At 38.5% G+C, this 24,982-nt stretch overlaps 2 protein-coding genes across 4 annotated transcripts in view; one reads left to right on the forward strand and one right to left on the reverse strand.

Annotated features, from left to right (window-relative positions):
- Window positions 1-18,816, forward strand: part of Sema1a (semaphorin 1a) — a 146,790-nt gene extending 127,974 nt beyond the window's left edge. The window contains exons 7-23 of one of the 3 annotated variants that reach the window (XR_011417462.1): window positions 2,960-3,064; window positions 3,927-4,015; window positions 4,254-4,395; window positions 7,344-7,465; window positions 7,540-7,620; window positions 8,451-8,596; window positions 12,487-12,569; window positions 12,631-12,774; window positions 12,834-12,945; window positions 13,514-13,656; window positions 13,728-13,856; window positions 14,949-15,156; window positions 15,405-15,675; window positions 15,739-15,792; window positions 16,722-16,784; window positions 17,960-18,032; window positions 18,507-18,573. Coding sequence is in view for 2 of the 3 variants with exons in the window: in XM_044393617.2 (XP_044249552.2) it covers window positions 2,960-3,064; window positions 3,927-4,015; window positions 4,254-4,395; window positions 7,344-7,465; window positions 7,540-7,620; window positions 8,451-8,596; window positions 12,487-12,569; window positions 12,631-12,774; window positions 12,834-12,945; window positions 13,514-13,656; window positions 13,728-13,856; window positions 14,949-15,156; window positions 15,405-15,675; window positions 15,739-15,792; window positions 17,960-18,032; window positions 18,507-18,679 (2,075 nt within the window). In the remaining variant the exon portion in view is untranslated. Of the gene's footprint in view, window positions 1-2,959; window positions 3,065-3,926; window positions 4,016-4,253; window positions 4,396-7,343; window positions 7,466-7,539; window positions 7,621-8,450; window positions 8,597-12,486; window positions 12,570-12,630; window positions 12,775-12,833; window positions 12,946-13,513; window positions 13,657-13,727; window positions 13,857-14,948; window positions 15,157-15,404; window positions 15,676-15,738; window positions 15,793-16,721; window positions 16,785-17,959; window positions 18,033-18,506 lie in introns of all 3 variants that reach the window. The other 2 variants (XM_044393617.2, XM_070211397.1) reach the window with 2 other exon arrangements.
- LOC108070054 (C-type lectin 37Db-like) lies at window positions 828-1,825 on the reverse strand. Its single transcript, XM_017160371.3, has 2 exons — window positions 1,711-1,825; window positions 828-1,654 (listed from the first exon to the last, which is right to left on the reverse strand). The coding sequence occupies exons 1-2, from the start codon at window positions 1,774-1,776 to the stop codon at window positions 1,070-1,072; spliced, it is 651 nt and encodes a 216-aa protein (XP_017015860.3). The 5' UTR covers window positions 1,777-1,825; the 3' UTR covers window positions 828-1,069.
- Window positions 18,817-24,982: the final 6,166 nt, after the last annotated feature.

Here is a 24,982-nt window from a genome sequence, read left to right on the forward strand (position 1 = left end):
TTTTTAAAACTTGTATCTATCCCAAATTTAAGGAAATTAATTCGTTATTTTGTACAGAGAATCGATATCGCCTACTTTAAATGGATTTCATTTATGAAATTCTTTAACTTTTCAATTTTGAATATATTCTACAACACATTTAATGATTTGGATTCAAGATTCCTTGCCCATTAACTCAGCTTGAGAAATTGTTTTTATTGGCCGTTAGCCCCACCTGGCCCCCGTCTGCTGCTTTGGCAACCCCCTTCCGTTTCCTGCACCCCCACCTCTGAAATGGGGGACTTTTTGGTACTTCCCCCACTTTCGCTTTTCACTCACCGCGTGACTTTTACAGCCTCTTAATTTAAGCACTCGTCTGCCGACGAACCAGGGGGTTTCTTGGGGGGCTAATAATAGCAGTATTTCGCGCTGGTGGTGGGAAAAATTAATTTGTTGCAGACGACGCTTTTAATGTGGCTTGTTGTTAAATTAATGTACCTCTCTAGTCGCTTGCGCGATTCATGTTCACATTTTGCCGCTCACGTTCCTGTTCCGTAATTCCCATTTTCCATTCCGCCCTTCTATATACATACCTGCCACGCCCACGTGCCGCGCTGTAAATTTGATAGATTACCGAGAGGCCGTCATAGGCCAACCCAAAAACACGACCAAAAATCACAAAATGCGCTCAACTTCGCAAGGCCATAATCATGAAATTCTATTGAAATAGCGCCCATCGCTCATTTACCCGGTCCATGGAACTTACAAACAAGTAATTTTCGCCTACAAGGATTACATCAATCAAAGCTAGAAAAATCTATCCACCAATATTGAATTTCTTTCGATAATTAATGCTTAATATATTATCAAACACCAAAGTTTAATCTCTAAATAAATTTTACGGTAAACCTTATATATCACAATAATAATATTAATTTATATGTGCTAATGTACTTTAGCAAATTCAACCACAATGTTGATAATTAATTGATTAAACTAAAATATAGAAGCGATTTGGCAAGAAGGAACATACAGGATTCTTAGGAGAAAACGTCCCTTAATCTCTCTAATTTATCGTATACCAAATTTGTTAGCGCTCGCAGATGAAATTGTAGGTCGAACTGCAGGAAACGTCATTCATTAAGAATGTAACAGCCTTTAGGTGAACACAGTTTTCATTCCCGTTCCAATTATTCGGTTCGTTGTGATCCCACTTCAGAAAAGTAGCATTTTCGCCGGTGGTTTCAGACACGTATTTGCCCTTGGATGCCACGTCATTGATATCCAGCCAAAAGAATCGGCTATGGCTGACAATCCCCTCGAGTGCTTGCCACTCCTGATTGCTTTGCAAACTGGCCAGGTGTCCTCCCATTTGGCGGCAAATTCCATCGGCCTCTGACCAGGTGGCAGTCCGGAGATAGTCGATGAAGTAGTGCTTTTCCCCAATCTGTGCACACCATTTTGTGGTGCGAGGAGGCTTGGAACATTCAAAGTTCCATAGCTCTTCTGCTAAAGTTTCCCTGGCATTGTCACTTGATCGAGCACTCTGCTCCGATACGAGTTGGTTTAGTTTTTCGGCTTGTTGATCCAACATACTTTGTAATTTCGTCGTAAGATCTTTCTTCATTTCCAAAATATACTCGGAGACGCTTTTAGAAAAGTCCCTATACTCGACCTGTATCGGTTGAAAATATTAGTGGATGAGATTTTCCTTTTATTTTATTTCCTTACCAGACGACTTGCTATTGAGTATTGCAGACAAAAACTAAATATTAGAAAACAAGCTGTGAAACGCATTTTGATCAGAAAAAAACTATGAATTCATCCCAACTGAACTGACCCTTTGCCAAAACTGGCAGTGCTCAAGCTCCAGAATCTCATTCCTTTATAATAACGAAAACATTCTTATCACCTATAAAACATATGTGTTGGTACTACCTCTGACAATCAGAGTTGAATTTATTACCAATACATAAATATTGTGAAACTCAAACAAATTCCGTATTTTTTCTTGATATTAAACATATATTTGCCCATGTATTATCATTAATAACCAATAAGAAAATAATTAATAGTTTTAAAAGTGATAGCAGTTTTTAAAAATATTTCTTAAACATCTCATTTGTTTTTTTTACAAATATTATTTTTATAGTGTAACTTATCAATATTTTCGTGACCTTACCAACCTTTTGTGAGTGGGAATTTTTAGCTGATAGAAAATGTGTAGAATTTATATAGGGAATACGTTTTTGTATAAACGAGATACATATATTGAAATATATGTGGGATGCCGTGTGGAGCATTTGATGCTTTCTCTGCTAGCTTTTTGCATGGAGGTACTGAGATAGCGAAACCATTTCCGGCCAGACAATAAGCACCCGCTCGGAATTTCCGTTTCTATTGTTCGGGCTTGATTCTCTTTTTCCATATTTATTTCACTGGCTGTCTTTATTTTATTGCTGCCGGAGCTCGACAAGGACAAAGGCCAAAGCCGAAGCCTCTGACAAGCGCGAGCCAATTCGTTGCACAAACAAAAATCAAAACGACAAAATAAAAACAAGAAAATCTCATTTATCTTCTCAATGTGGCCGCAGGCGAATTCAATGCCATCCAAGAAGACATGTCAAACTTTTCCCCTCAATGTTGTCGTTTAGCTTAATGGAATTTGTCGCTAACATTTAGCCAGCCAACAGGGCGTATGTGTGTTGAGTGGTGCCCGAAGAGCAGCAATTGATAAATACTTTATAATACTCCAGATGTCTTCTCTTTAATGCATAATAAATGCACTTGTAGAAATTTGTGAGGAAAATTGAATTGAAAATGTGCTGTTCTTGCAGGTAATAGAATTACAAGTAATTGGCAGTTATCTCCGGCATCTAAAGCCTGTTTAAATGGCGACTATTTGGTTTTCTCATACCTTGAAAATGTTGTAACTGTTCAATATTTACTACATTATATTATTTTTCTACCTTCTTTGCAGACAACGAACTGTATTCCGGAACCGTGGCTGATTTCAGCGGCAGCGATCCGATTATCTACCGAGAACCCCTGCAGACCGAGCAGTACGATAGCCTAAGTCTCAACGGTAAGTTCCTGGTTCCTGGGTGCGATTTTAGCCACTTGTGGTAATTGAAAATGTCATGGACCCTGTCAGGACGGCGCTTCCGTTTTATAAGCGCAGTGCGAGTCCTGCGTCCCCAACACTCCCTTTCGGCGCCCATGATTGTCCATGGTGTCCTGTCGAATGTCAGTTACGATGGCGCGCGATTGCCTTTTGCATATTTCAAGGGCCTTGGCCATGTTCAGCTTCCATTAACTGAATCTGAGGCCGAACCGACATGGCACGTTCGACTGTCATTTACCACTGAAGATGTGCGACAGACTTCATAATTTATATTAAATACCCCATTGGACCTGTATCGGAAACTATGACTCAAAAGACTCTTGAGTAAATCACTGCAAATCGCACCAATCCAAAGTATAGCGAGCAAATAAATCAGAAATTATCAAATTGTCATTGCTTCCAAATTGAATCATTTCAATTTTATAGCGGAAAATGTTTGATTTTAATTCAACATTCATTATCTAGATTTTGTGACTCTTTTCTTAAAAAGAAGTATAAACAGTTCGTAACTTATTATTATTATTATACATTTTGTTAACTAAAAGACTACAACATTTAAATTATAACATTATTTCCAAAATATTAAGTGCAATCGCAAACTTTATGCTACGCTTCTTGACACACCCTAATGCATATAAATGAACTCATAAAATCAGTAACCGACTGACGTCATATAATACCCTCAAATAGCCACACGCGTACATCATAAATCCATGAAAATTGACAATATTTGAAAACTGACAGCTATAAAAATGTTTACAATCTCAAAAACTATAAATGAATTTGATGACCGAACTTTTTGCAATTTTTTGTTGTTTCGCAGCACCGAACTTTGTGAGCTCATTTACGCAGGGAGACTTTGTCTATTTCTTCTTTCGGGAAACCGCTGTAGAGTTCATCAACTGCGGCAAGGTGAGTACACATGCCAACGGAGCAGAGTTTTCCAATCAATTTGGGGAGCAACAACAAATGCAATCAAACGCAACGAAAATACAAACAAAGTTGGACAAAATAACTGCTGATGTTCGGCATTCTCCATTGGTTTATTTATGCTGCGCAGATTGTCGCATTTGTTGGTCCTCAATATCCAGACAATTGCTAGCCCCAAGCTGAGCAGAATTAATATCTTATCTTTCGGTGGTCTTTTCAGGCGATTTATTCGCGCGTCGCCCGCGTCTGCAAGTGGGACAAAGGTGGCCCGCATCGATTCCGCAACCGCTGGACGTCCTTCCTCAAGTCCCGCCTCAACTGCTCCATTCCTGGCGATTATCCTTTCTACTTCAACGAAATCCGTAAGTATTTCGGGTTTTTAAAGCGGGTAATCTGTGCAAAGCCGTGCAAATACTTAAATATACCTGTTTTTCATTATTATTAGCCATAGAAAATATACTAAAGTTTTATAAATATAATTTCCTGAACAGTTTTAGAAAAAATAATAATAAAGCTTTAAACCATTCATGGCCTGCACTGCATACCATTTTCTGTTATTCAAACTTAATTAACTGTCCAAAGCGGACATCATTTTTTGTAAGCAAAAAACTTTAATTTATTTTAAATTGAATGCGCAGATTAAAAACATAAAAGTTTAATGGACGCATTAATTCTTTAGAAATAATTTCCTTAAAAAAAATGAAACTTTTATAATATTAAACCCAGTTAAATAAATAAATAACACTAGTTTACAATTTTTGATTTTTATACCCTTGCAGAGGGTATTATAATTTTGGTCAGAAGTTTGTAACGCAGTGAAGGAGACGTTTCCGACCCCATAAAGTATATATATTCTTGATCAGGATCAATAGGGGAGTCGATATAGCCATGTCCGTCTGTCCGTCTGTCCGTCTGTCCGTCTGTCCGTCTGTCCGTCTGACCGTCTGTCCGTCTGTCCGTCTGTCCGTCTGTTTCAATACCGTTTGCGAGCTCAGTTTAAAAGCTAGCGCCTTGAAACTTTCACAGTCGTCCTAAAACATGTGTACGCAGATCAAGTTTGAAAGCCGACCCGATCGGACGTCTATATCCTATAGCTCCCATAGGAACAATCGGATATAGCTTTCACAAAATGAAGATATTTCGCTCAGTGTAAAAGCTTTTGACATGAATCTTATTCTTTTACGCATACCTTGATCAGGGTAAAAGCGCGTGCCGATCGGACGTCTATATCTTATAGCTCCCATAGGAACAATAGGGTGAAATCGGTCAAAATTTGACGTTTTTCAGGATATTTCGCGCAAAATATAAGCTATTCCCATGAAACTTTCCAAATCGTATTTTTTTGTGCGTACCTTGATCAGGGTAAAAGCGCGTGCCGATCGGACGTCTATATCATATAGCTCCCATAGGAACAATAGGGTGAAAAATTTAAAATTTTTATTTTTTTCAATTTTAGAATATTTTGCTGTTTATTAATTCAATTTGCTTTTTTAGTCAAGTTTTCATTAGTGAAATCTGCAAGGGTATTAAAACTTCGGCTTGCCGAAGTTAGCTTCCGTCCTCGTTTTTCTATATAAACGCTGGGACCCTTTTTTTTCGTTTACTATTAGATCACTGAACACGATGAAGAAAAAAAAAAATTTTCCAAAGAATAGTTTTGGAGATATTTGAAAAAGCTAAATTTTTGACCACTTGTTTTATTAAATGTAACAGTTCTCAAAAGCCGATGGTCCAAAAAATTTTTACCTGGCACCTTTCGAAAGGAAATAGATGCACCTTTCCGAAAAGGTATGGCGCTTTATGATCGGACCAAAATTGATGGACATATAGCGTCTGAAAGTTTCAAAAAAGATTCATTTTTGGCTTTTTTTTTTCATAGCTAGTTTTCAATAATTTTTTAATAATATTAATAAATATTTGTTAATTATTTTGAGTATGCAGATCTGAAGGGCCGTTAGTCCCAAAAAGTTGAGGCCGAATATTGGCAAATCGGGTGTACAATCTAGGAGATATGCATAGTTTAGTAAAATGACTCAAAGTCATCACAAGTCAGCAGTGGTACCAAAAATGTTTTTCAGGGCAAGTCGCCCGTTTTGCGATTTCCAATTTCGAGAAACGATCAAAATAGTGTCATGTAATGTATGTACACTTGATTCAAAGACATTTAATTTGTTTAAAAAAAAAATCGAGAAAGAAAATCTTTCGATTTTTTCGACAAAAATATGGTTTTCTATAAACACCTAGCCCCGTTAAGAATCATCCGAAGCACAAAAATGTTATGGATGATCGCTTTAAGAGGTGTATTTCTTATTTTTAAGCACTCAACATTTTTAAACCAGTGGCTTTGTAAATAACTATATTTGCAAGAAAACGTGCAACAATAAAAATGTTTTTTGGTAAGAAACGACAAATAAAGTCAAGCTCCAGCTCCTAATTAAGCGACTATTGCTGGATGCAAGTACGGGAAGTATCTTCCCATCATGCGCGGAAAAGTTTAAACAATAAAGTCTTCTTCCGAGTCTAAATATTTGTATGTTTTTGGGGGGCTAGGTGTTTATAGAAAACCATATTTTTGTCGAAAAAATCGAAAGATTTTCTTTCTCGGTTTTTTTTTTAAACAAATTAAATGTCTTTGAATCAAGTGTACATACATTACATGACACTATTTTGATCGTTTCTCGAATTTGGAAATCGCAAAACGGGCGACTTGCCCTGAAAAACATTTTTGGTACCACTGCTGACTTGTGATGACTTTGAGTCATTTTACTAAACTATGCATATCTCCTAGATTGTACACCCGATTTGCCAATATTCGGCCTCAACTTTTTGGGACTAACGGCCCTTCAGATCTGCATACTCAAAATAATTTACAAATATTTATTAATATTATTAAAAAATTATTGAAAACTAGCTATGAAAAAAAAAAGCCAAAAATGAATCTTTTTTGAAACTTTCAGACGCTATATGTCCATCAATTTTGGTCCGATCATAAAGCGCCATACCTTTTCGGAAAGGTGCATCTATTTCCTTTCGAAAGGTGCCAGGTAAAAATTTTTTGGACCATCGGTTTTTGAGAACTGTTACATTTAATAAAACAAGTGGTCAAAAATCTAGCTTTTTCAAATATCTCCAAAACTATTCTTTGGAAAAATTTTTTTTTTTCTTCATCGTGTTCAGTGACCTAATAGTAAACGAAAAAAAAGGGTCCCAGCGTTTATATATTTTGGCTGTAAACTAGTGTAATCAGTAAATAAATAAGTAAAATACTTTACGGCAACTATAAGATTTTCTATTTATCCGACAAACATAGAATCGGCCAGCAATCTGGTGGAGGGACAGTATGGCTCGATGAGCTCGAAGCTGATCTACGGAGTCTTCAACACGCCGAGCAACTCAATTCCCGGCTCAGCGGTTTGTGCCTTTGCCCTGCAGGTGAGTTTGGCTGCCATTGAATTGTTTCTTGAAATGGAAAATTAAATTTTGCTCCCTTTTTTCCCCATCCGCAGGACATAGCCGATACGTTTGAGGGGCAGTTCAAGGAGCAGAGCGGCATCAACTCCAACTGGCTGCCAGTAAACAATGCCAAGGTAAGTCCTGTCCTTAAGTGTTGAAATCCGAAGTCCGGAATTTCTTGCGACCGCACTCCAGCACATCTGTTGCCTGGGGAATTTATGACTTATGGCCGACTTGCCATAAAAATGTATTTTTCGTTTGGCACAAGATTTGCATTTGCATCTCGAATGCCTTTGCCAATTTCCAGCAGATGACTTCACATGTCGCCATCGATTTGGATTTTGTCCTCATTTGCCATGAGGTTTTGGGACTTAAAAGGGGGCATAAATAAAAGCAACCTTTGCTAAAAAAGAATTGCATTATAGTAAAATTCATAAAATATATACTACCCGTTACTCGTAGAGTAATTATACCCATTACTCGTAGAGTAAAAGGGTATACTCTTTTCGTGCAAAAGTCCGTCTGTTTGTATGAACGCTGAGGTCTCAGAAACTACAAATGCTAAAATGTTTGGATTAATATTCTTGGCTTCTTACGCAGTGCAAGTTCGTTTCAGCCGAGCGCCATGCCCACTTTTAAATGTGTGGGGCGCTCACATCTTTAAAGATTAAGGAAAAGTATAAATGAAATTTGGTTGTGTTTACAAATACCTATTAAAATTTAGAAGAATTTTTTCAAATCGGACCATTCATTAAAAAGTTATGAGCAAAAATTTTAAATTACAACTTTTAACAGCCTCTAGATGGCGCGAGTAGCTTTGATGACTGCATATCTCCATTTCCCTCGCACTCCCTTCAGATGAGTAACGGGTATCTGATAGTCGAAGTTCTCGACTATAGCATTCTCTCTTGTTTTTATCAATATTTATGTGCTATATACCTTTTGTGTGTGTTGTTCCTTTTAGGTGCCCGAGCCTCGTCCTGGTTCCTGTCACAACGATTCGAGAACGCTTCCGGATCCCACATTGAACTTCATCAAAACACATTCGCTAATGGACGAGAATGTGCCGGCATTTTTCAGTCAACCGATTTTGGTCCGGACGAGCACAATGTGAGTAACTGCACTGCGACATATGCGCATGGTCCTTATTTTGTTGCTTCGTCACTTCCGTTTCCGGTGGCAGAGATATGACAGTGAACTGTGAGCAGTAAATAAATCCACAGTCTACCAAGTGGTTAACTTTAGTGGTTGCAGTGGGTTTAAAAACAAAATTATATGGCATAAATGGAGGGGAAAAGTACTAATGTCAAATATTTTACTATTGCTGAAATTGCGAGCGTTATTATTGAAGCTGTAATCGCACACCACATGCTGAACCTACAATTTTTGAAAATGTAAATCCAGCTTTAGATTTGCCATCATATGGGTTCGTTCCGTTCATGTTGCAGCATCTGTTCGAGTTTATGGAAATTCGATAAGGTGTTAGTCAGCGCAAATAACCGTAAACCGAAGCAGCCCGAACTGCAAACGGAAAGAAAACGGGTGGGTTATTCCCATAAATTATTTGCCAGCGATTTGCCCGGAGGGAGAATTTAAAAATTCAATTTGGTAACTTTTCCATGTAATTGAGCCACAATTATGGCGAAATGCGCCGAGATGTGTGCTGGCAAAGCGGTGAAACTTTAAAGAGGGCTAAATCATAGGCGAGCCACTGAGCACCACTTTCGACGGAGAGGTAGAGATGCACATTGGGTCAACTTTGTATATTCCTGTGAGAAATGAAAGGTTAGGTTAAGACATAAAATGTTATTATTATTTTGTCATCTTAATTATAACCTAATTTAAATATTACTCAAACCAAATATATTTTAATTTCTAACTTCGTACAAAATTTATTACCACTTAATACACAAAAAATATTATTTTCTAGCAATAATTCTAGAAAATAATTCAGACATAAATTTCTTAAGTCATTGTAGTTTAATTCATAATTGAACCCACTTAAAATTGTGTATTCATTATGAATTTTAAAGTTATCTTAAGTTAAATCTTCTCTAGGATCAGGATCTTTTAGAATTCTTGTACATAAATTCCGAAACAGATATCACTTTTTCTGGATTAATTCACTGAGCATTGTATTGAGCAGAGAACCTCATTGTCAAAAAGAATTTGTGAAGCTACGTAGAAGAACCACTGTATGGTGGCTCAGGTGGTGGGGCAGCTGCAGTTGCCTTTGCGATAGTTTGAAGCAAACGAAGCGAGCCAGCCAGAAGGAAATGCATGGATGCGCCGAGGAGGCAACCCGTAACGAAAATATGTATGCACAACTGAATAAATTAGAATGAAATATGGAACACGTAGCAACAACGCAGTCTGCGGACCTGCTCCTGCATCCGCATCCGCATCCCTTCCGCATCCCATCCGCATCCACATCCGCATCCCCTGAACATTTTGTGTGCCACATGAGCACACCACAACAAATGTGTGTATGTGAAGTGGGTGAAGTGGGGCCGCCACTTTCTGCAACTGACTCATTGCATTTTGGGGGCTGGAGCAGCGGATGCTCCGCCCGAGGATGCGGGCGTGCATCGGAATTTAATCAAGACCCCGGGACACTCAATTGAAAGCCATAAAAATGCGCAAAAGTAACTTTTTTAGCTCATCTTTTCTCATATGGCAGCACGTCAACTTTATGGCTTTATCTTGATTTAAATCCGCCTGCCTTAAATTGGGATTTAATATTTGAAAGCCTTATTACCCGTCATCGTCAGTCCATAAATCAATTTATTAACTAGGTCATAAACATAGACGCGTAATTAACGACGAGTCAATATTTAATAACCTCCAAGGCAAATGCAGATTCATTTAACAAGTGATGTGATGGTTTAGTTTGTAAAGATTTACAAACACTGTGGCAAAAAAAAAAAATTACAAACCATTTTTTCTATTTAAGCGCTTTATATGTTTTAAGGTTTCAAATAGAGTAATTTTTAAGCTTTTAAAAATGCGTCTAGCTGTTCACTCGCCCCCTTATTTTGTGTCACCACCAATCGTTAGGTTAGTTTTAATCCCCTTTGGTTTTGGCACATCCTTAACAGCTTAGCGGCCTTTGAGCCAGGTCAAGCTCCTAGTGTCAAGGCAGTTTTGTTTGGGAAATTCATTTATCATGTTTTCCAATTTGATTTGAACAAAACGCATAAATTATTCTCGAGCTGAGACCAGGACGACATACCGCAAAACGAGGGCGTCGATACGATAGGCTGTATAATGCGAGGGATTTATTGAACGCAAATGACAAAATCAAATCAAAAATTCTCCAGAATTTATGGCATTTGGCCGAAACATAAATTTATAATAATTTCGTTGGGGCTGTAATCGTGTGGCCAGCTGCCTGTGGGGGCGTGGCTCAAATAAATCTCGGAAAGAAGCAAATAATTTGCATAGTGGGCCCAGGCGAAGTGGTTAAAGTTTGCCGCAAGTTGAAAGCCGTACTCGACTGGTGGAGTCTCGACAAAAGTTGAATGTCCCAGCTCGGGCTCCGTTACAAATTGTTTCCTGACGCATACCGGAAGCATCCCATATTCAACCGATTTCAGCCAGCTGGCTGACCATATCCCATATCCCGTCTGCATCTTCCTGTCCCAAGGTATCGCATTGTCCTTAACGTGTTCTTATCGCTTTCACTGCCAGCTTACTAACCAGTCTGCTCAATTTCGGGGTGGTGACTGTAAGAGGTGGACAAATAACGACCAACTTCCCTGCCGGTTCTTGCCATTTGTCTGCCGACTTGGCTGTCATCGTCGCCCTTTGAACTCATCGGAGCGATACAAAAAGTTTGCAACATTTTTGAAAGTTTCAATTGCCAGGACTTTGGACTTTGACCCGGAGCAGGACGTGTTTCCAGGTCCCAGTTTAGCATTTTTTCTCTTTTCCTGCGTTATATTTGCTTTGCATATGCTGAATTTTCGAGAAACTCGTCAGCCTTAGATTTTTATTTATTTTGATATGCTAGCAACTTTTTTTTCGAAATCCAAATAAGTTGCAATATTTAAAAATATCGTTATAGTTTCATTTATTTCTTAATACAGCATACAGCTCAAACAACAAGATGTCAAACAAAAATAATATGTAATTTCGGAAAACCTCGCAAATTCCATCCTTAACTTGTCTGAAGTGAAAACTTTATATAATGAATTATTCGCACAAATGTTGAGCAATTTGGAAATTGTTGCTCCATACAAGCCGGAGCCCCGAGAACAAGATTAGTTAATTAACAATAAAAAAGCAGAGCAATGGGACCCAGATCCCGCTCCCAGATCCCAGCTCCCATTTGGAAGCTTCCATTCCTGCTGCCAGGCATTTGCATTTAAATCGAGGCAGAAGGCATGACAGCAACAATGGACGTGGACCAGGCCACAAATGTTGCAACAACGCGGGATCGGGGGTTTCTGGGGGGTCGGGCGTCGTTTTTGCGGTGAAATCAGAGGGAAATTTTCGTTTTTATTTCATCTACTTGTGTTGTTGTTCGGAATATGTTTTTTCCATAAAAACACAAACTGTTTGTTCCTGCTGTTGCAGCAGTCGTTGCCGTACGTACGTATGTATGCAGGGAGTATCTTATGTTGGCAGTCGTGTTGCAGTGGTAGTTGTTCGTTAAAGTCCTTGACTAACCAGTCCTGCCAGCCAACCAGCCAGCCACATCCTTGCCTTCACATCCTGACAGCGGCGACCATTTTGGCGTCCGTCCATTATTAATGGACATCTAACCGAAATGACAGACGTATACGTCCATTGTCAGGAAAACTGGCGAAACACAATGTCGCAAAATAAAGAAAACATGCATTGACATTCTGTCCTCTATTTAAAAGCTGACCACCAGAGTCGTTGATGAAAGAAGCATTAGATCTAAATGAAATGGCATAGGAAAAATAATTAAGGGGCAGATGAAATATGGACAGCGTTTAAGAATGACTCTTATTAATTTCCTTGCTCTTTCACAGATATCGCTTCACCCAAATCGCCGTGGATGCTCAAATTAAAACTCCGGGCGGCAAGACATATGATGTTATTTTTGTGGGCACAGGTTTGTACTACACTAAATTTGTTAAACAACCCTTACAATAATAACTTAAACATTTCAACAGATCACGGAAAGATTATCAAGTCAGTAAATGCCGAATCCGCCGATTCCGCGGAAAAAGTCACATCCGTGGTCATCGAGGAGATCGATGTCCTGACCAAGAGTGAACCCATTCGCAATTTGGAGATAGTGAGAACCATGCAATACGGTGAGTTTGGCTTTTGGAAAACAAATAATATGTGCCTTTAACCCTCCTTTGATCCGCAGATCAACCCAAAGATGGCAGCTACGACGATGGCAAATTAATCATTGTGACGGACAGCCAGGTGGTAGCCATACAATTGCATCGTTGTCACAATGACAAAATCACCAGCTGCAGGTGAGTGTCGTGCCGCCCTCCCCCCTTATCCACCTACTCCAGACAATGGCATTTTTATTATCATGTAACAATTTGCGTGACTCTCGTGTCGCTTGTCAGACACTTGACAGCCTCAATATGCAGTATATTCGTGGAGTTTACACTCGACTTTTGATATTTTGAAATGCCGTCAGGCAGCGAAAAGCACAGGGGTGTTCTAAATTTGAAGTAGGGTTACATTCTTTATAAAGCAACTGAAATGAAATGTGAGACAAAATATTTAGTGATTTGTAAAAAGAGATACATTGTAAATTAACAAAAAAACAAACAATTTTTCAAATCGGACCATTCATTAAAAAGTTATGAGGAAATAAAGAAATTCAAGCAGTCGCTTTGCTGCATGCATTTCTCCATCTCTCTCGCACTTTCCTTAGCGTATTAACGGGTATCTGATAGTCGAGGTTCAATCTTGAAAATAACCAAATTAATAAAAACAAAAAAGAAGCTATTTTATATTATAAATTTAAGAAATTGGTTGATCCTTTTTTCAAGTGCACGTATTTATCCACAACTTTCCGTCTGTTCGCAGTGAGTGCGTCGCATTGCAGGATCCCTACTGCGCCTGGGACAAAATAGCTGGCAAGTGCCGTTCCCACGGAGCTCCCCGCTGGCTGGAGGAGAACTATTTCTACCAGAATGTGGCCACTGGCCAGCACGCGGCCTGCCCCTCGGGTGAGTGCCAAGTTCTGCCAGTCAGGACTGGCCAAGGAAGCCGAGATTAACGCCATTCTTTTCTCGTACAGGCAAAATCAATTCGAAGGATGCCAACGCAGGAGAGCAGAAGGGCTTCCGCAACGACATGGACTTATTGGATTCGCGACGCCAGAGCAAGGATCAGGAAATCATCGACAATATTGATAAGAACTTTGAAGGTGATTTACCGAAACGCTTTTCCTGCATATTTTCCTTATCATATTTATTTTGCATTCGTTCGTTTTGTACTATGCACGTACTTGCTTGTCACTTTGCCCACCTCAGCCCAACCCCCCATTGCAACCTTCGACCTTTGCTTGCTCTCTGTGTTGTCTACCTTGCAAATCACATTTTCATTTTGTCGGGATTCCCTGAACTCCGACTGCCGGCTTGTTGGCACTTTATGCCGTTCAAGTCCCATCGTAACTGCTGCCTTGCACTTTATTTAAAGCGATTTTGTTTTTTATGAGCTTCAATTTACTTTTTGGGCCCGGTACTCGGGGAAACAGTACGTCCGTTCTGCTATATTCGGGTGTGTGTTTTTATACGCTTGCAAAGTGTATAAAGCTTCGACTATTATTTATGGAAAAATATTAAATATAAATATTATTTTTACAAGAATCAAATGTTTCCGGAAAATATTTAAATATCAATAATGTGGGAGTGATTTGGCAAGTCCAAACTATCATTAATCATAATTAAGTAAGAGGATTCAATGAGTTCTATAAGATTAATGTTATAATAATTATTATCCTGGAATATAAATAATTCCTATTAAATACCAATAACAATTAACCTTAATTACTGTCAAACATATGCATTTCTATTATATTTGCCTGTCTATGCTTCTTATATATTTTTACTAAGGTTTTTAATGAATATATTAAAATTGAAAACACTTTTTTACTAATCATTGTTCATTAAAAATGTTATCCTCGTTGTTGTACCATTTTACTAACTACTCTTGTTCATATTTTTCTTGTTTCTTTCATTATGATTTCTGAACAATTACCGTGCAATTACCTTATACCATGCGTTATAAATTCGATGTTTGGATGTTTATTGATGTCGTTGCAATGATGGACCAACCCTCCATTCAACCCCACACTGAAACAAAAACCGACAAAACCCACCTGAAACCCGACACAACAAACCGAAAAATCGTTACATATTTGTTGTGATTTTAAATGTTTGTTGAATGTTTTGCCTAATGCACACTGTATCGATGGGAATTGAACTAAATTCGATTCATTACCAATCACTAACCGAAGGTCCCCAAATCTCTGCAGATATAATCAACGCGCAGTACACGGTGGAGACCCTTGTGATGGCCGTCTTGGCCGGCTCGATTTTCTCGCTGCTGGTCGGCTTCTTTACAGGCTACTTCTGCGGTCGCCGTTGTCACAAGGACGAGGACGACAATCTGCCATATCCCGATACGGAGTACGAATATTTCGAGCAGCGGCAAAATGTTAACAGGTAAGTCTGAATGAATTAAGATCTCAAGTGTTATAAAAGGTAGAAGTTAATCTCTAGACTTTATAAGAAATTGTTGTTTATTTCTTACTCGCACTGATCGATTTTAGATGTCGGTTCTGTTATTTGCTAAAAATTAGGCAAATATTTTAACACTGAGATCCTTGTCATTTTGAGCCGTTACCTTGTACTAAAGAGTGCCGAAGTGGATTCCGTAACACTAAAGGAGTAATTCTATGCTTCGCCCACAGCTTCCCTTCGTCCTGCCGCATCCAGCAGGAGCCCAAGCTGCTGCCCCAGGTGGAGGAGGTGACGTACGCGGAACCGGTGCTCCTGCCCCAGCCGCCGCCGCCAAACAAGATGCACTCGCCGAAGAACACGCTGCGCAAGCCGCCGATGCACCAGATGCACCAGGGCCCCAACTCGGAGACCCTCTTCCAGTTCCAACCCGACGGCTACAACACCCAGCAATCGTATCGCGGTCGCGACAACTTCGGAACACTACGTTCCCACCAGGTGATGGTGAGTACTTGCAGGACGTTTGTTGTTTATATTTCCGAGTATACAATATTATAATATTCACAGGGCGACAACTATAGGCGCGGAGATGGCTTTTCCACCACCCGCAGCGTCAAGAAGGTGAGTTCAGCGAATATCCTGTAAACAATCCATTTTTATTTTCCGACTATCGTATCGTACTATACAACTAATCTCTAACCGTAACCATTGCGCTCTTTTCGATGTTGTTCGACATTTATTGACATTAGTTAACTAACTTGCTCGTCCATCGAGAGTCCTTGTGCTGCGCTTGTATTTGATTGAACTCTCCTCACACAATCGTCGATTGGTGTATTTCTTAGCCTCACCTTTTCTATCTGTGTGTTTCTGTGTACGAGTGTGTGCGAGTACCTTGCCATCACTCCCTCTAAATGTGTGTTAAAAACTATATAGCACCGAGTCGCATCACTATCATATATCATAATCCCCATACATGTTGTAGTTAATGTTGTCGTACTAAAATTCTTTATTTCTGAACCCATTGCATGCTTACTTATTGTTTTACCAACTTGTAAACCATTATTCTTTTACCTCACATAATATTACGGGATAGAATACAGTCAGTCGCGGGAGTGTGGCACATATATACTGTCTTAAATCAAATATTTTATTTCCTGGTTTTAAATAGAAACATATTGGTTGGCTTACAATTCGGGGATCTTTTCCATCATCTAACCCATCATTCATGGTCAAGCGCATGTTAATATATCATCTTCATCACTCACCCCATACCATAAAGCTTACAAATATCTTTTGGGTTCTGTCTTATAACTGGAAATACACCAATCGTGCGAGTCAAGTGGGATTGGATCTGTGCAGGGCTTTCCTTATACCACTATCTCTGTCTAAGCATTTTGTACAGTTACAATCTAACTTCTCACTCTACTTCAACTCAACGAGAAACTCTTTCTATCGATACTAACTATTGCATACCATAAACAACACAAATACCGAAAAAACAAAAATCTATCTCTATCTTTTCTCTATTCTTCTTCCCCTTTTTACATTAGGTTTACCTTTGAGACGGGAGTGGGGCGGCTGAAACCAGTCAGGGACTAATTACCCAAAATATGGTAAATACTTATTTATAACTAAAGCCATTTGAGTTTACTTATTTCACATTATTATAATTTATGTTTGTTTTGTACTATCCTTTTTCGGTTGGCATTCTTTTGGTGGGCTTGCGTTTGCTATTATTATTAATCTGGACAATATTTTGCTCAAAAGCTGCAATACGGAAGCTCCCTTCGCAACGAGCTAAACCGAAATTCCATAGGCAAAAAGTAATTTTCAAAATCTCCACAATTTCGCTCTCTCTTTCCATTAATTGCAAATTGCATTTCAAATTTGGAGCACCATTGCAAATTTAGTTTTAGTTTTTCGATAGATATTTAGGCACTGTTGCTGAAGCTTTGTTGTTTGCTATCTCCTTCTCTTTTCACTCACCGTTACTTTTGGTTCCGCATTACACATTTTCGAATGGCTAAAAAGGTTATCGATCAATCAATCGTTCAATCGGCCAATCAGGCCAGTCCAGCCCAGTCAGCCATCCCGCGCCCAACTCGCTTCGCAAATCGCCAACGCCAGCGCTTCCTTCAACCTTTGTTTGACCTCTGCGTGATTGAGAGAGTGTGTGTTCGATTGTCGTTCGATTTACCAATATTCCCCAATCCCGAACCCTTAACCCACTTGAACCGCTTGAACTCTTCTGCATGGGCTTTTAAATCCCAATCCCATAAAAGTGTTATATCAAAACCCCTCAAGAAAAGTTAAAAAAGCGTGCGTGTGTGTGTGCATTACAAACTATATTTTATATTTAAGAAGCAAATATAATATATCCCGATAATACTATCCCACCATGATACATGTACTTCTTTTGCTTTCGTTTCTATATGGTATATGCTACAAGTATTTTTTTCGTTTTTGCTTGCCCACTAAAATTCCAGACCCGAAAGTAATTGGAAGATATTGCATTAACACTTGAGAAATCCAAAAGAAAACGGTACACAAATTAAAAATTATTTGGGTTCATAGAACCACACATTTAAAAGTACAACTTAATATTGGCTTGGCCTTGCAAGATTTGAGAGCAAAAATTGATTGCGAACGTTTTACCCTAGATTGAAGCAAATTAGCAGCTTATACTTTCTTGTGTTTTATTTCCTTCAACATTGACATATGTAACTTTCGAAAAAGAACTATTTTGAATATAAAAGAGCAGAAATTTATAAACACTCCAACCCCATAGGCTGTAAACAACACAAACACACGTAACAGAAGTCTTGGTCGCGCAAGAAGACAGCCGCCCCGTCATGGCATTGGTAAGTCTAAAACCCTGAGTTGCATTAAGTTAGAGTTACGACACGACTGGCCAACAGAACCCATAGACACCTAGACACTCACTCTACTATTAAGATCTGTCGCCAGGCCTCCAACCTCTCTTTTTCTATCCCTCTGATCGTCCTGTGATGCGAGACCCGAATGGGTTCGACAGTTCTCGAGACTATCCCTGAAATTGAATTCTTTTGTTTCAACTATTTCATAAACTATTTTACGTGCTTCATATTTTTCCTTCCATAATTGATATATTATTTGATACGTGTACCAGTAGTTTCTGTGTGCGTGTGTTTATGTGCATGTTGCAGCAGAATCAGTGTTGTCTAAAAACAATATGCATATTCCATAGCCTCCATATGTGTGTGTGTCCCAGCCCAGTTACCGATGCAACATGCACCCAAGCACCCATGCCAGGTCGATTTTCCGCAACTAATTCGAGTGCTTTCCGGCTCTTGCAGTAACTCAACACCGTTCGAATAGCCCCCAGCAGCAACAGCAGTCACAGCAGCCGCACTCCAGCTCCGGCTCCTCGCCCGTAATGTCCAACAGCAGCAGCAGTCCGGCTCCGCCATCCAGCAGCCCCAGTCCGCAGGAGAGCCCCAAGAACTGCAGCTACATCTACCGTGATTGATTGATATGCAACACCAAATCGATGCCGCTCATCCAGGCCCAGTCCACGCACGCCCACCCGCATCCGCATCCGCCCTCGCACCCGCCCCCCGGTCCGACCACGCCCCCCGCCCAGCCACGCGCCAGGAGTCCGATGATCGGCAGGACCTATGCCAAGTCCATGCCGGTGACGCCAGTTCAACCGCAATCGCCGCTGGCGGAGACGCCCTCCTATGAGCTTTACGAACGCCACTCCGACGCCACCTTCCACTTCGACGACGAGGACGACGATGAGGACGAGGAGCAGGACCAGGAGGACACCTCGTCGCTGGCCATGATCACACCGCCACCGCCCTACGACACGCCTCACCTGGTCGCCATGCCGCCCCTGCCGCCGCCCCGCAGATTTCGCTTCGGCAACAGGGAGCTGTTCAGCATGAGTCCTGCCGGAGGCGGAGCCACGCCCACAGCCTCGGGCAGCTCCACCAACCGCGGCAGCAGCGCCATAACGCCCACCAAGCTGAGTGCGGCGGCAGCGGCCATGTTCGCCGCCCCCCAAATGGCCACCCAGCTCAACCGGAAGTGGGCCCACCTCCAGAGGCGACGGCGCAGGCGCAACAGCAGCTCCGGCGATTCCAAAGAGCTGGACAAACTGGTCCTCCAATCGGTCGACTGGGATGAGAATGAGATGTACTAGCACACAAGCCACTGATAGAATAGCAAAAAGCGAATGAATCTAATTTCACTCTTTTTGGGAAATCTGTAGACATTTGTTCGTATTATCTGCATGGGAACCGAATTCCATATATCGATACTTTGTCCTAACAAGTGAAATTGGATAAATTCCAAATGAACATCAATTAGGAAGTTTTTTGACATGCGCTAATTGTGGCAACATTATCAAAAAAAACCGACATGGATATCAAGGTAGTAAATTGTAAATGACTACACAAAGTTAATCTCTTAATTCAGGGGACCCAAACCTATTAAGATTTTCAATGAATTGTCTTAATTCAAGAAGATTTTTTGGAAAATAGTCCCGAAACATTAAACAATTTTAGCAAACTTCAGGACAGCATTCCCCTAACTAAAGTTGTTACCAATTTACTACCTTGACTAGTACAAAAGACTCAATTCCAAAGTGGCGATGCAGTGGCTTAATCACCCTTTCCTAACCCCTCCCCCTCCCATTAACTACACGTAGCAATCGAATAAATCATTCACTAGCGATAGGAACTGGATCGGGATTTACTTACACACAAAAGCCAGAGAAGTTATACACGAAATTTATAGTTATATAGCCTTATACATATTCCCCGATCTGCTAAGTATACACGAGCATAACAGAACATACGTATATATGACTCTATATATACACATTGATTATATAGACACGGTTCAAGAGAAACGGCTACGCTAAATTAGAGCTGCAAAATGATATTGTTAATTACGATTAGTGAAAAATTAACAGTTGTAAATATTAATCCTAAAGATGGGCAAGACGTAACGTAATCTAAGCAAACCTTATTCGAATAGAGTATACACGATATACAAGATTTTTTGCATTTAACCAGAGAAAGTAATAATAGAAGAAATTTAAAAGATGAGAAAACAAAACGAAACGCTTATTACTGATTTACACAAATGAAATAAATTACAGAAGCAGTAGGAGGGCAAACAAATTAGTCTTAAGCCGTCAGAAGTCGGGGAAATAAGAGGGGATTGCATTCGGGATTCATTCCGAACTTCCGAGCTGGAACTGGAACTGCCAATCGCAAAGCAGCGCTCCCATCGAAATCGAGTCCATCGAGTGCATTTTCCATTGTCAATTTAATTTGCAGAGCCTCACGCTATAGTACTTCCTCGGACTCCAGTGATTCAGTCTGCAGTCTGCTATAGGAAAGTGTAAATTATGTACAGGACTAAACGCATTATTCAACCGATCTGTACAGAAAACAGTATGTGCGATATGTGCCATAATTGGGCTTGTGCCCACCTTGAGTTCAGTTGTTATTGTTTGCATTGATTCAGAACAGTTCTCCACTGAGAACGGAACTCGCTATCTTTGTATATATACAAATATACCTATATATGCATGAAGAGGGACACACAAATTTCATGTGAAGTGATCGATCAAAATTTAGTGAAAGCATTAAAACTAAACTTTAGCCTAGCCACATAGGGTTTGTATTATAGATTGGGCCGGAGGGCAGAACAAAACTTTTGAAAATATTTTCACTAGGGGCATTGCTAATGTTGTTCTCGTAATAGAGTATATTAGAACTAGGCTAAGCTAATCGATACTCAATATTTTGTATGAGAAACATTAAAATCATCCGATCAAACTTGGAAATTGCGTTGCAAGACGAGTAAAAAGCGTAGAAATATCTAAATCAAAGCAAATGTATAAACAACAAAACCCATAACAAGCCGTAGACTTAAAATAGAAACCCACACAAACGTAAGCGTATATATTGATTAATATATACTTTATGCAGCTGCAATTTAATGCTTTTTATATGAAATTTTACTTTTTGACAAAATGTATACAACCGAAGAGAAATCACAGCGGAAAACAAAAATTAAAAAACACAAAGAAAAGGAATGCGATTACATTTAGCCAGCCAAAGACACAAATGATTAACAAAATACTTTACAAAGTTATTTGTGCTTATTTTTAGTTAGTTTTATTTGTAAATATTTTCAATTTAAACTAAGATATGTAAGCTGCGCAATAATCTGCGTGGCAATTTGATTTCTGTTTCTGCTTATTTAGTTTTTAAATCTATTGTTTTCATGTTCTTCGTTAAAAAATAAACCGTGTCGAGTACTTTGAAAGCAATACAAACACTTAAAATGTTTAAGCGAAAATAAATGCAAAGATTCAGACACATAGAGTAGCGGCAGATGGATACAACTTAGGAATACACTAGAGTTTTGAACTAATTCTAGATCTACATCAACTACTTATACAATTGCATACAAGTATTAACTGAATCAGATCATTAACTTTTATACACTTTACCATTTACATATATACAAGCAAACTGAAAGCCGATTACCGATTATTCAATATACAAGGCAAAATCTAACATGTAATTGTAATTTGAAGCCAGGCTGCAATTGAAAGGTTTTACAGTAAATCATGCCTACAGACATAAACCAGCAACAACAGTAAAAAAAGAGAATCCATGAATATATACTTATACATAAATATAGATGACCCATATACATACACTTATTAGATACTTTAGAAGAGAGATTCTCTAGAAATGCTTTTAAATTAAAAAAAAAGAAAAATAAAATAAAAATGAAGTAATAAACAAACAAAAATAACTGATTTAAGCAAAGTATTTTATTAAAAACACTCAATAACAAAAAAAACAGAGTCAAACGCAAAAAAAAATCTAAATTTCTTAAAACTTTCAGCAAAGGGCAAACGTTTGTGAGATAAGCCAACTCAGACACTTTTTTAGAGGAACAGAAATTGGGGTTGACGATGATGATGATCACTTACGACGTCGTTGAAGATACTTTAAAGATAATTATAAGCTAAACAAAAACGATTTTTAACTTTCTCCGAATAAGACGAAAACAATTATTACCTACAGATTGTAGCGAGCGCATTCATATTTGCTAATTAGCAACTTATTAAACTATAAAGAACAACCAACATTAAAAATTAGAGCAGAAAGCAGGAACCCAAAAAAAAACTAAAACAAAAAGAATAACAATCCAAGACACGATACACCCAAGTTTTAATTTTTCATTAAAAACGATATATATTCAAGTGCTTCTTACATAAAATAAATATAAATAAATATATGAAACAAAAATATATAAATGATTACATGATAGATATTATTACGAGCAGGCATTACATTATAAATACCTACTAACTAGGTTAAGGCATTTACCACAAACTTGATTATTATGAACTGTATTATTATGTTTTGTGAAATCGAGCGAACTATTACAGATAATGGAAATCAGATTACTGAGCGGACTTAGAGTAAGCGTATTAACTCTGTACGATATCCGGTTCCGTTTGGTTCTATTGTTTCTAAGTAGCCAGCTCTCCATGCAAATAGAGTAAATACAAACACACACTGACACGTAATCGATGCATTTTACTTACTTGAAGGCCATTAATGAAGCAAAGTTAAGCGAGTTCATGAATTCAATTTATATAATTATGTTAAGATTTTATAACGCAACAAGCCTAACGTACGCATTACCTATATGAATACTATTATGCGAAACTTTGTAAATACTTCACCAACCAAATAAATATTCCTTCATTCAAGCAAACCAAGATCAGATCCCTAACTGAAACGAAACAAAATGAACCGAAAGCATTTGATTTTCTCCGCAAAGTCATCACACCCACACACAATCCTCAAGAGATGCTTGAGCGTATGAGCCACGAGTATGTTATCCATTCTTTAGCGGTTACAAATACGTAAGGATAAATTTAAATTGTTGAAAATGTAGCGCAAGATCGTAATGAGTAACAAACTTAATGAAAGCCCCAAAGCGAATAACAGATATTTAACCAAATAAGTTACGAAAGTTAGACACAAAACGGTACTTCCAAGCAACTATAGAGCTAACAGCAAGCCATTTAAATGAAGGAACTCAAATGCAATCTAAACTGAATGAATTGAATTCCCGTCCCGTCCCGCTCCCGATCCACAGATCCACTCTGTTGATCTCCCAGATCTCCCCAAGCAGTTCGGATCGGTAACGGTTCGTGCAAAACGGTTCCCTCATCTTCCCATTCCTCTACAGAAACCTTCCCGACATAAGTCCAATTAGGAATTCGTCAAGTTTTGTATTTGGTTCAAAGCAATCGATTCAGAAATTAATACATCAACACTTAATTATTCACGCGAAATATGTGCGGTATCATAAATCAGAACAGCACTGCAAAGCGAAGATCTACAGCATGAAGAAGCTATAAAAAACAACAACATGAACAACAAAAATTGTTAGTAAAAAGACTGAGCTACAAAAAATATACAAGAAAAAACATAAGAAACAAAGGAAAACAAAAGCTAGAAACAAATCAGTGAATATCTTTGATTCAGTGACAAATTAATTAATGTGCATTTTTGGGTAAACGATTTTTGACAAAACGAAAGCCAGAGGTTCGTATCATTTGTATGATTTAATCAGTCGTAAATTTGTTAAGAAGTTCCTAACAAGAAACGCAGGCGACCCCAAATATCAATCAGTGCTACTAAGCCATGTTCAATTGTGCACCTGAAGGGACTTCTGCATTTATTTCTCACTTTACGAGGACTAATTAGGTTGAAGGGAAGCTGCTAAAAAATACGTAACTTGACACATTACTTTTAAGTTCGAATTTGGATTTGAATTAAGAGGCTTCTTTCCTTTGGGCCACTGCCACAGCATAATCGAGATTAAAATACCTAGAAAGAATATATATAAACACGTATATACATATATAGACACACGTATATATGCATACACTTGCTTTTAGCTTTCCTAGAACTCTGATTTCCATACTTGAACGTACAGTAAGCTGCGAGTCATAGGAGATAGTCGATCTCAGACACGAAATAATCAAACTCAAGCTGATAGAAACGCCACGTGCCCAAAGATTTGGTCCGAGACACAATTAATTCCACACAAACCAAACGGATCGGAATTCATTCTGAAGCAAGTCACACAAGTTTAACATACATGGCGAAAAAGAGAAATCGATTAAAGAAAACCGCATATTATTAATGATTATTATATTGTATTATTATAACTGAAATATTTAGATGAAATGACGATTCTTAATTATAACACATTATTATAGATACATACTGAACAAGCCGAAACAAAACAAGAAATTGAAAATGAAACTTTAACAGAAAAAAAAAACGGAGGGAATGGAATCGAAAATGATTAATAAAAATGAAAATATAGAGAATATTATATTATGAACTTCTTGTTGCGTTTTATTTTTTCGGCTAATACTTTTGAACTGCATTTACAAAGCTTTACGGGGGTGGTACAAAAATCTTTTCGAGTGGTTAAAACAGTAAAAATCTAGACACAAAAATGGAAAAAAAAACATAGCGTTTAGACTTAAAAAACAATAAATACAATCTGTTATTTTCCCTAACAAGTTTTCTATCAGCGTTGTTCAGCATTTTTAGTCCTTAGGTCAATACATTTGAATACATAAAAATTAATTTTCATTCGATTCTTGAGATATAGTCAATTTTTAATTGAAATTTTTAAATCGCCATATGGAACGCCATATGGGGCTTAAAACGTATTGATTTTTCTCTAGGTTTTGAAATCCAAA

This window comes from Drosophila takahashii, chromosome 2L (assembly GCF_030179915.1).
Source record: "Drosophila takahashii strain IR98-3 E-12201 chromosome 2L, DtakHiC1v2, whole genome shotgun sequence".
NCBI lineage: Eukaryota > Metazoa > Arthropoda > Insecta > Diptera > Drosophilidae > Drosophila > Drosophila takahashii.

What these genes read in the sequence shown, in the direction of transcription:
- LOC108070054 (XM_017160371.3), bottom strand. Translation starts at nt 1,776, where the DNA reads ATGCGTTTCACAGCTTGTTTTCTAATATTTAGTTTTTGTCTGCAATAC. An exon ending in ACTCAATAGCAAGTCGTCTG is followed by an intron (nt 1,655 to 1,710) that starts GTAAGGAAATAA and finishes CAACCGATACAG; the next exon opens with GTCGAGTATAGGGACTTTTC.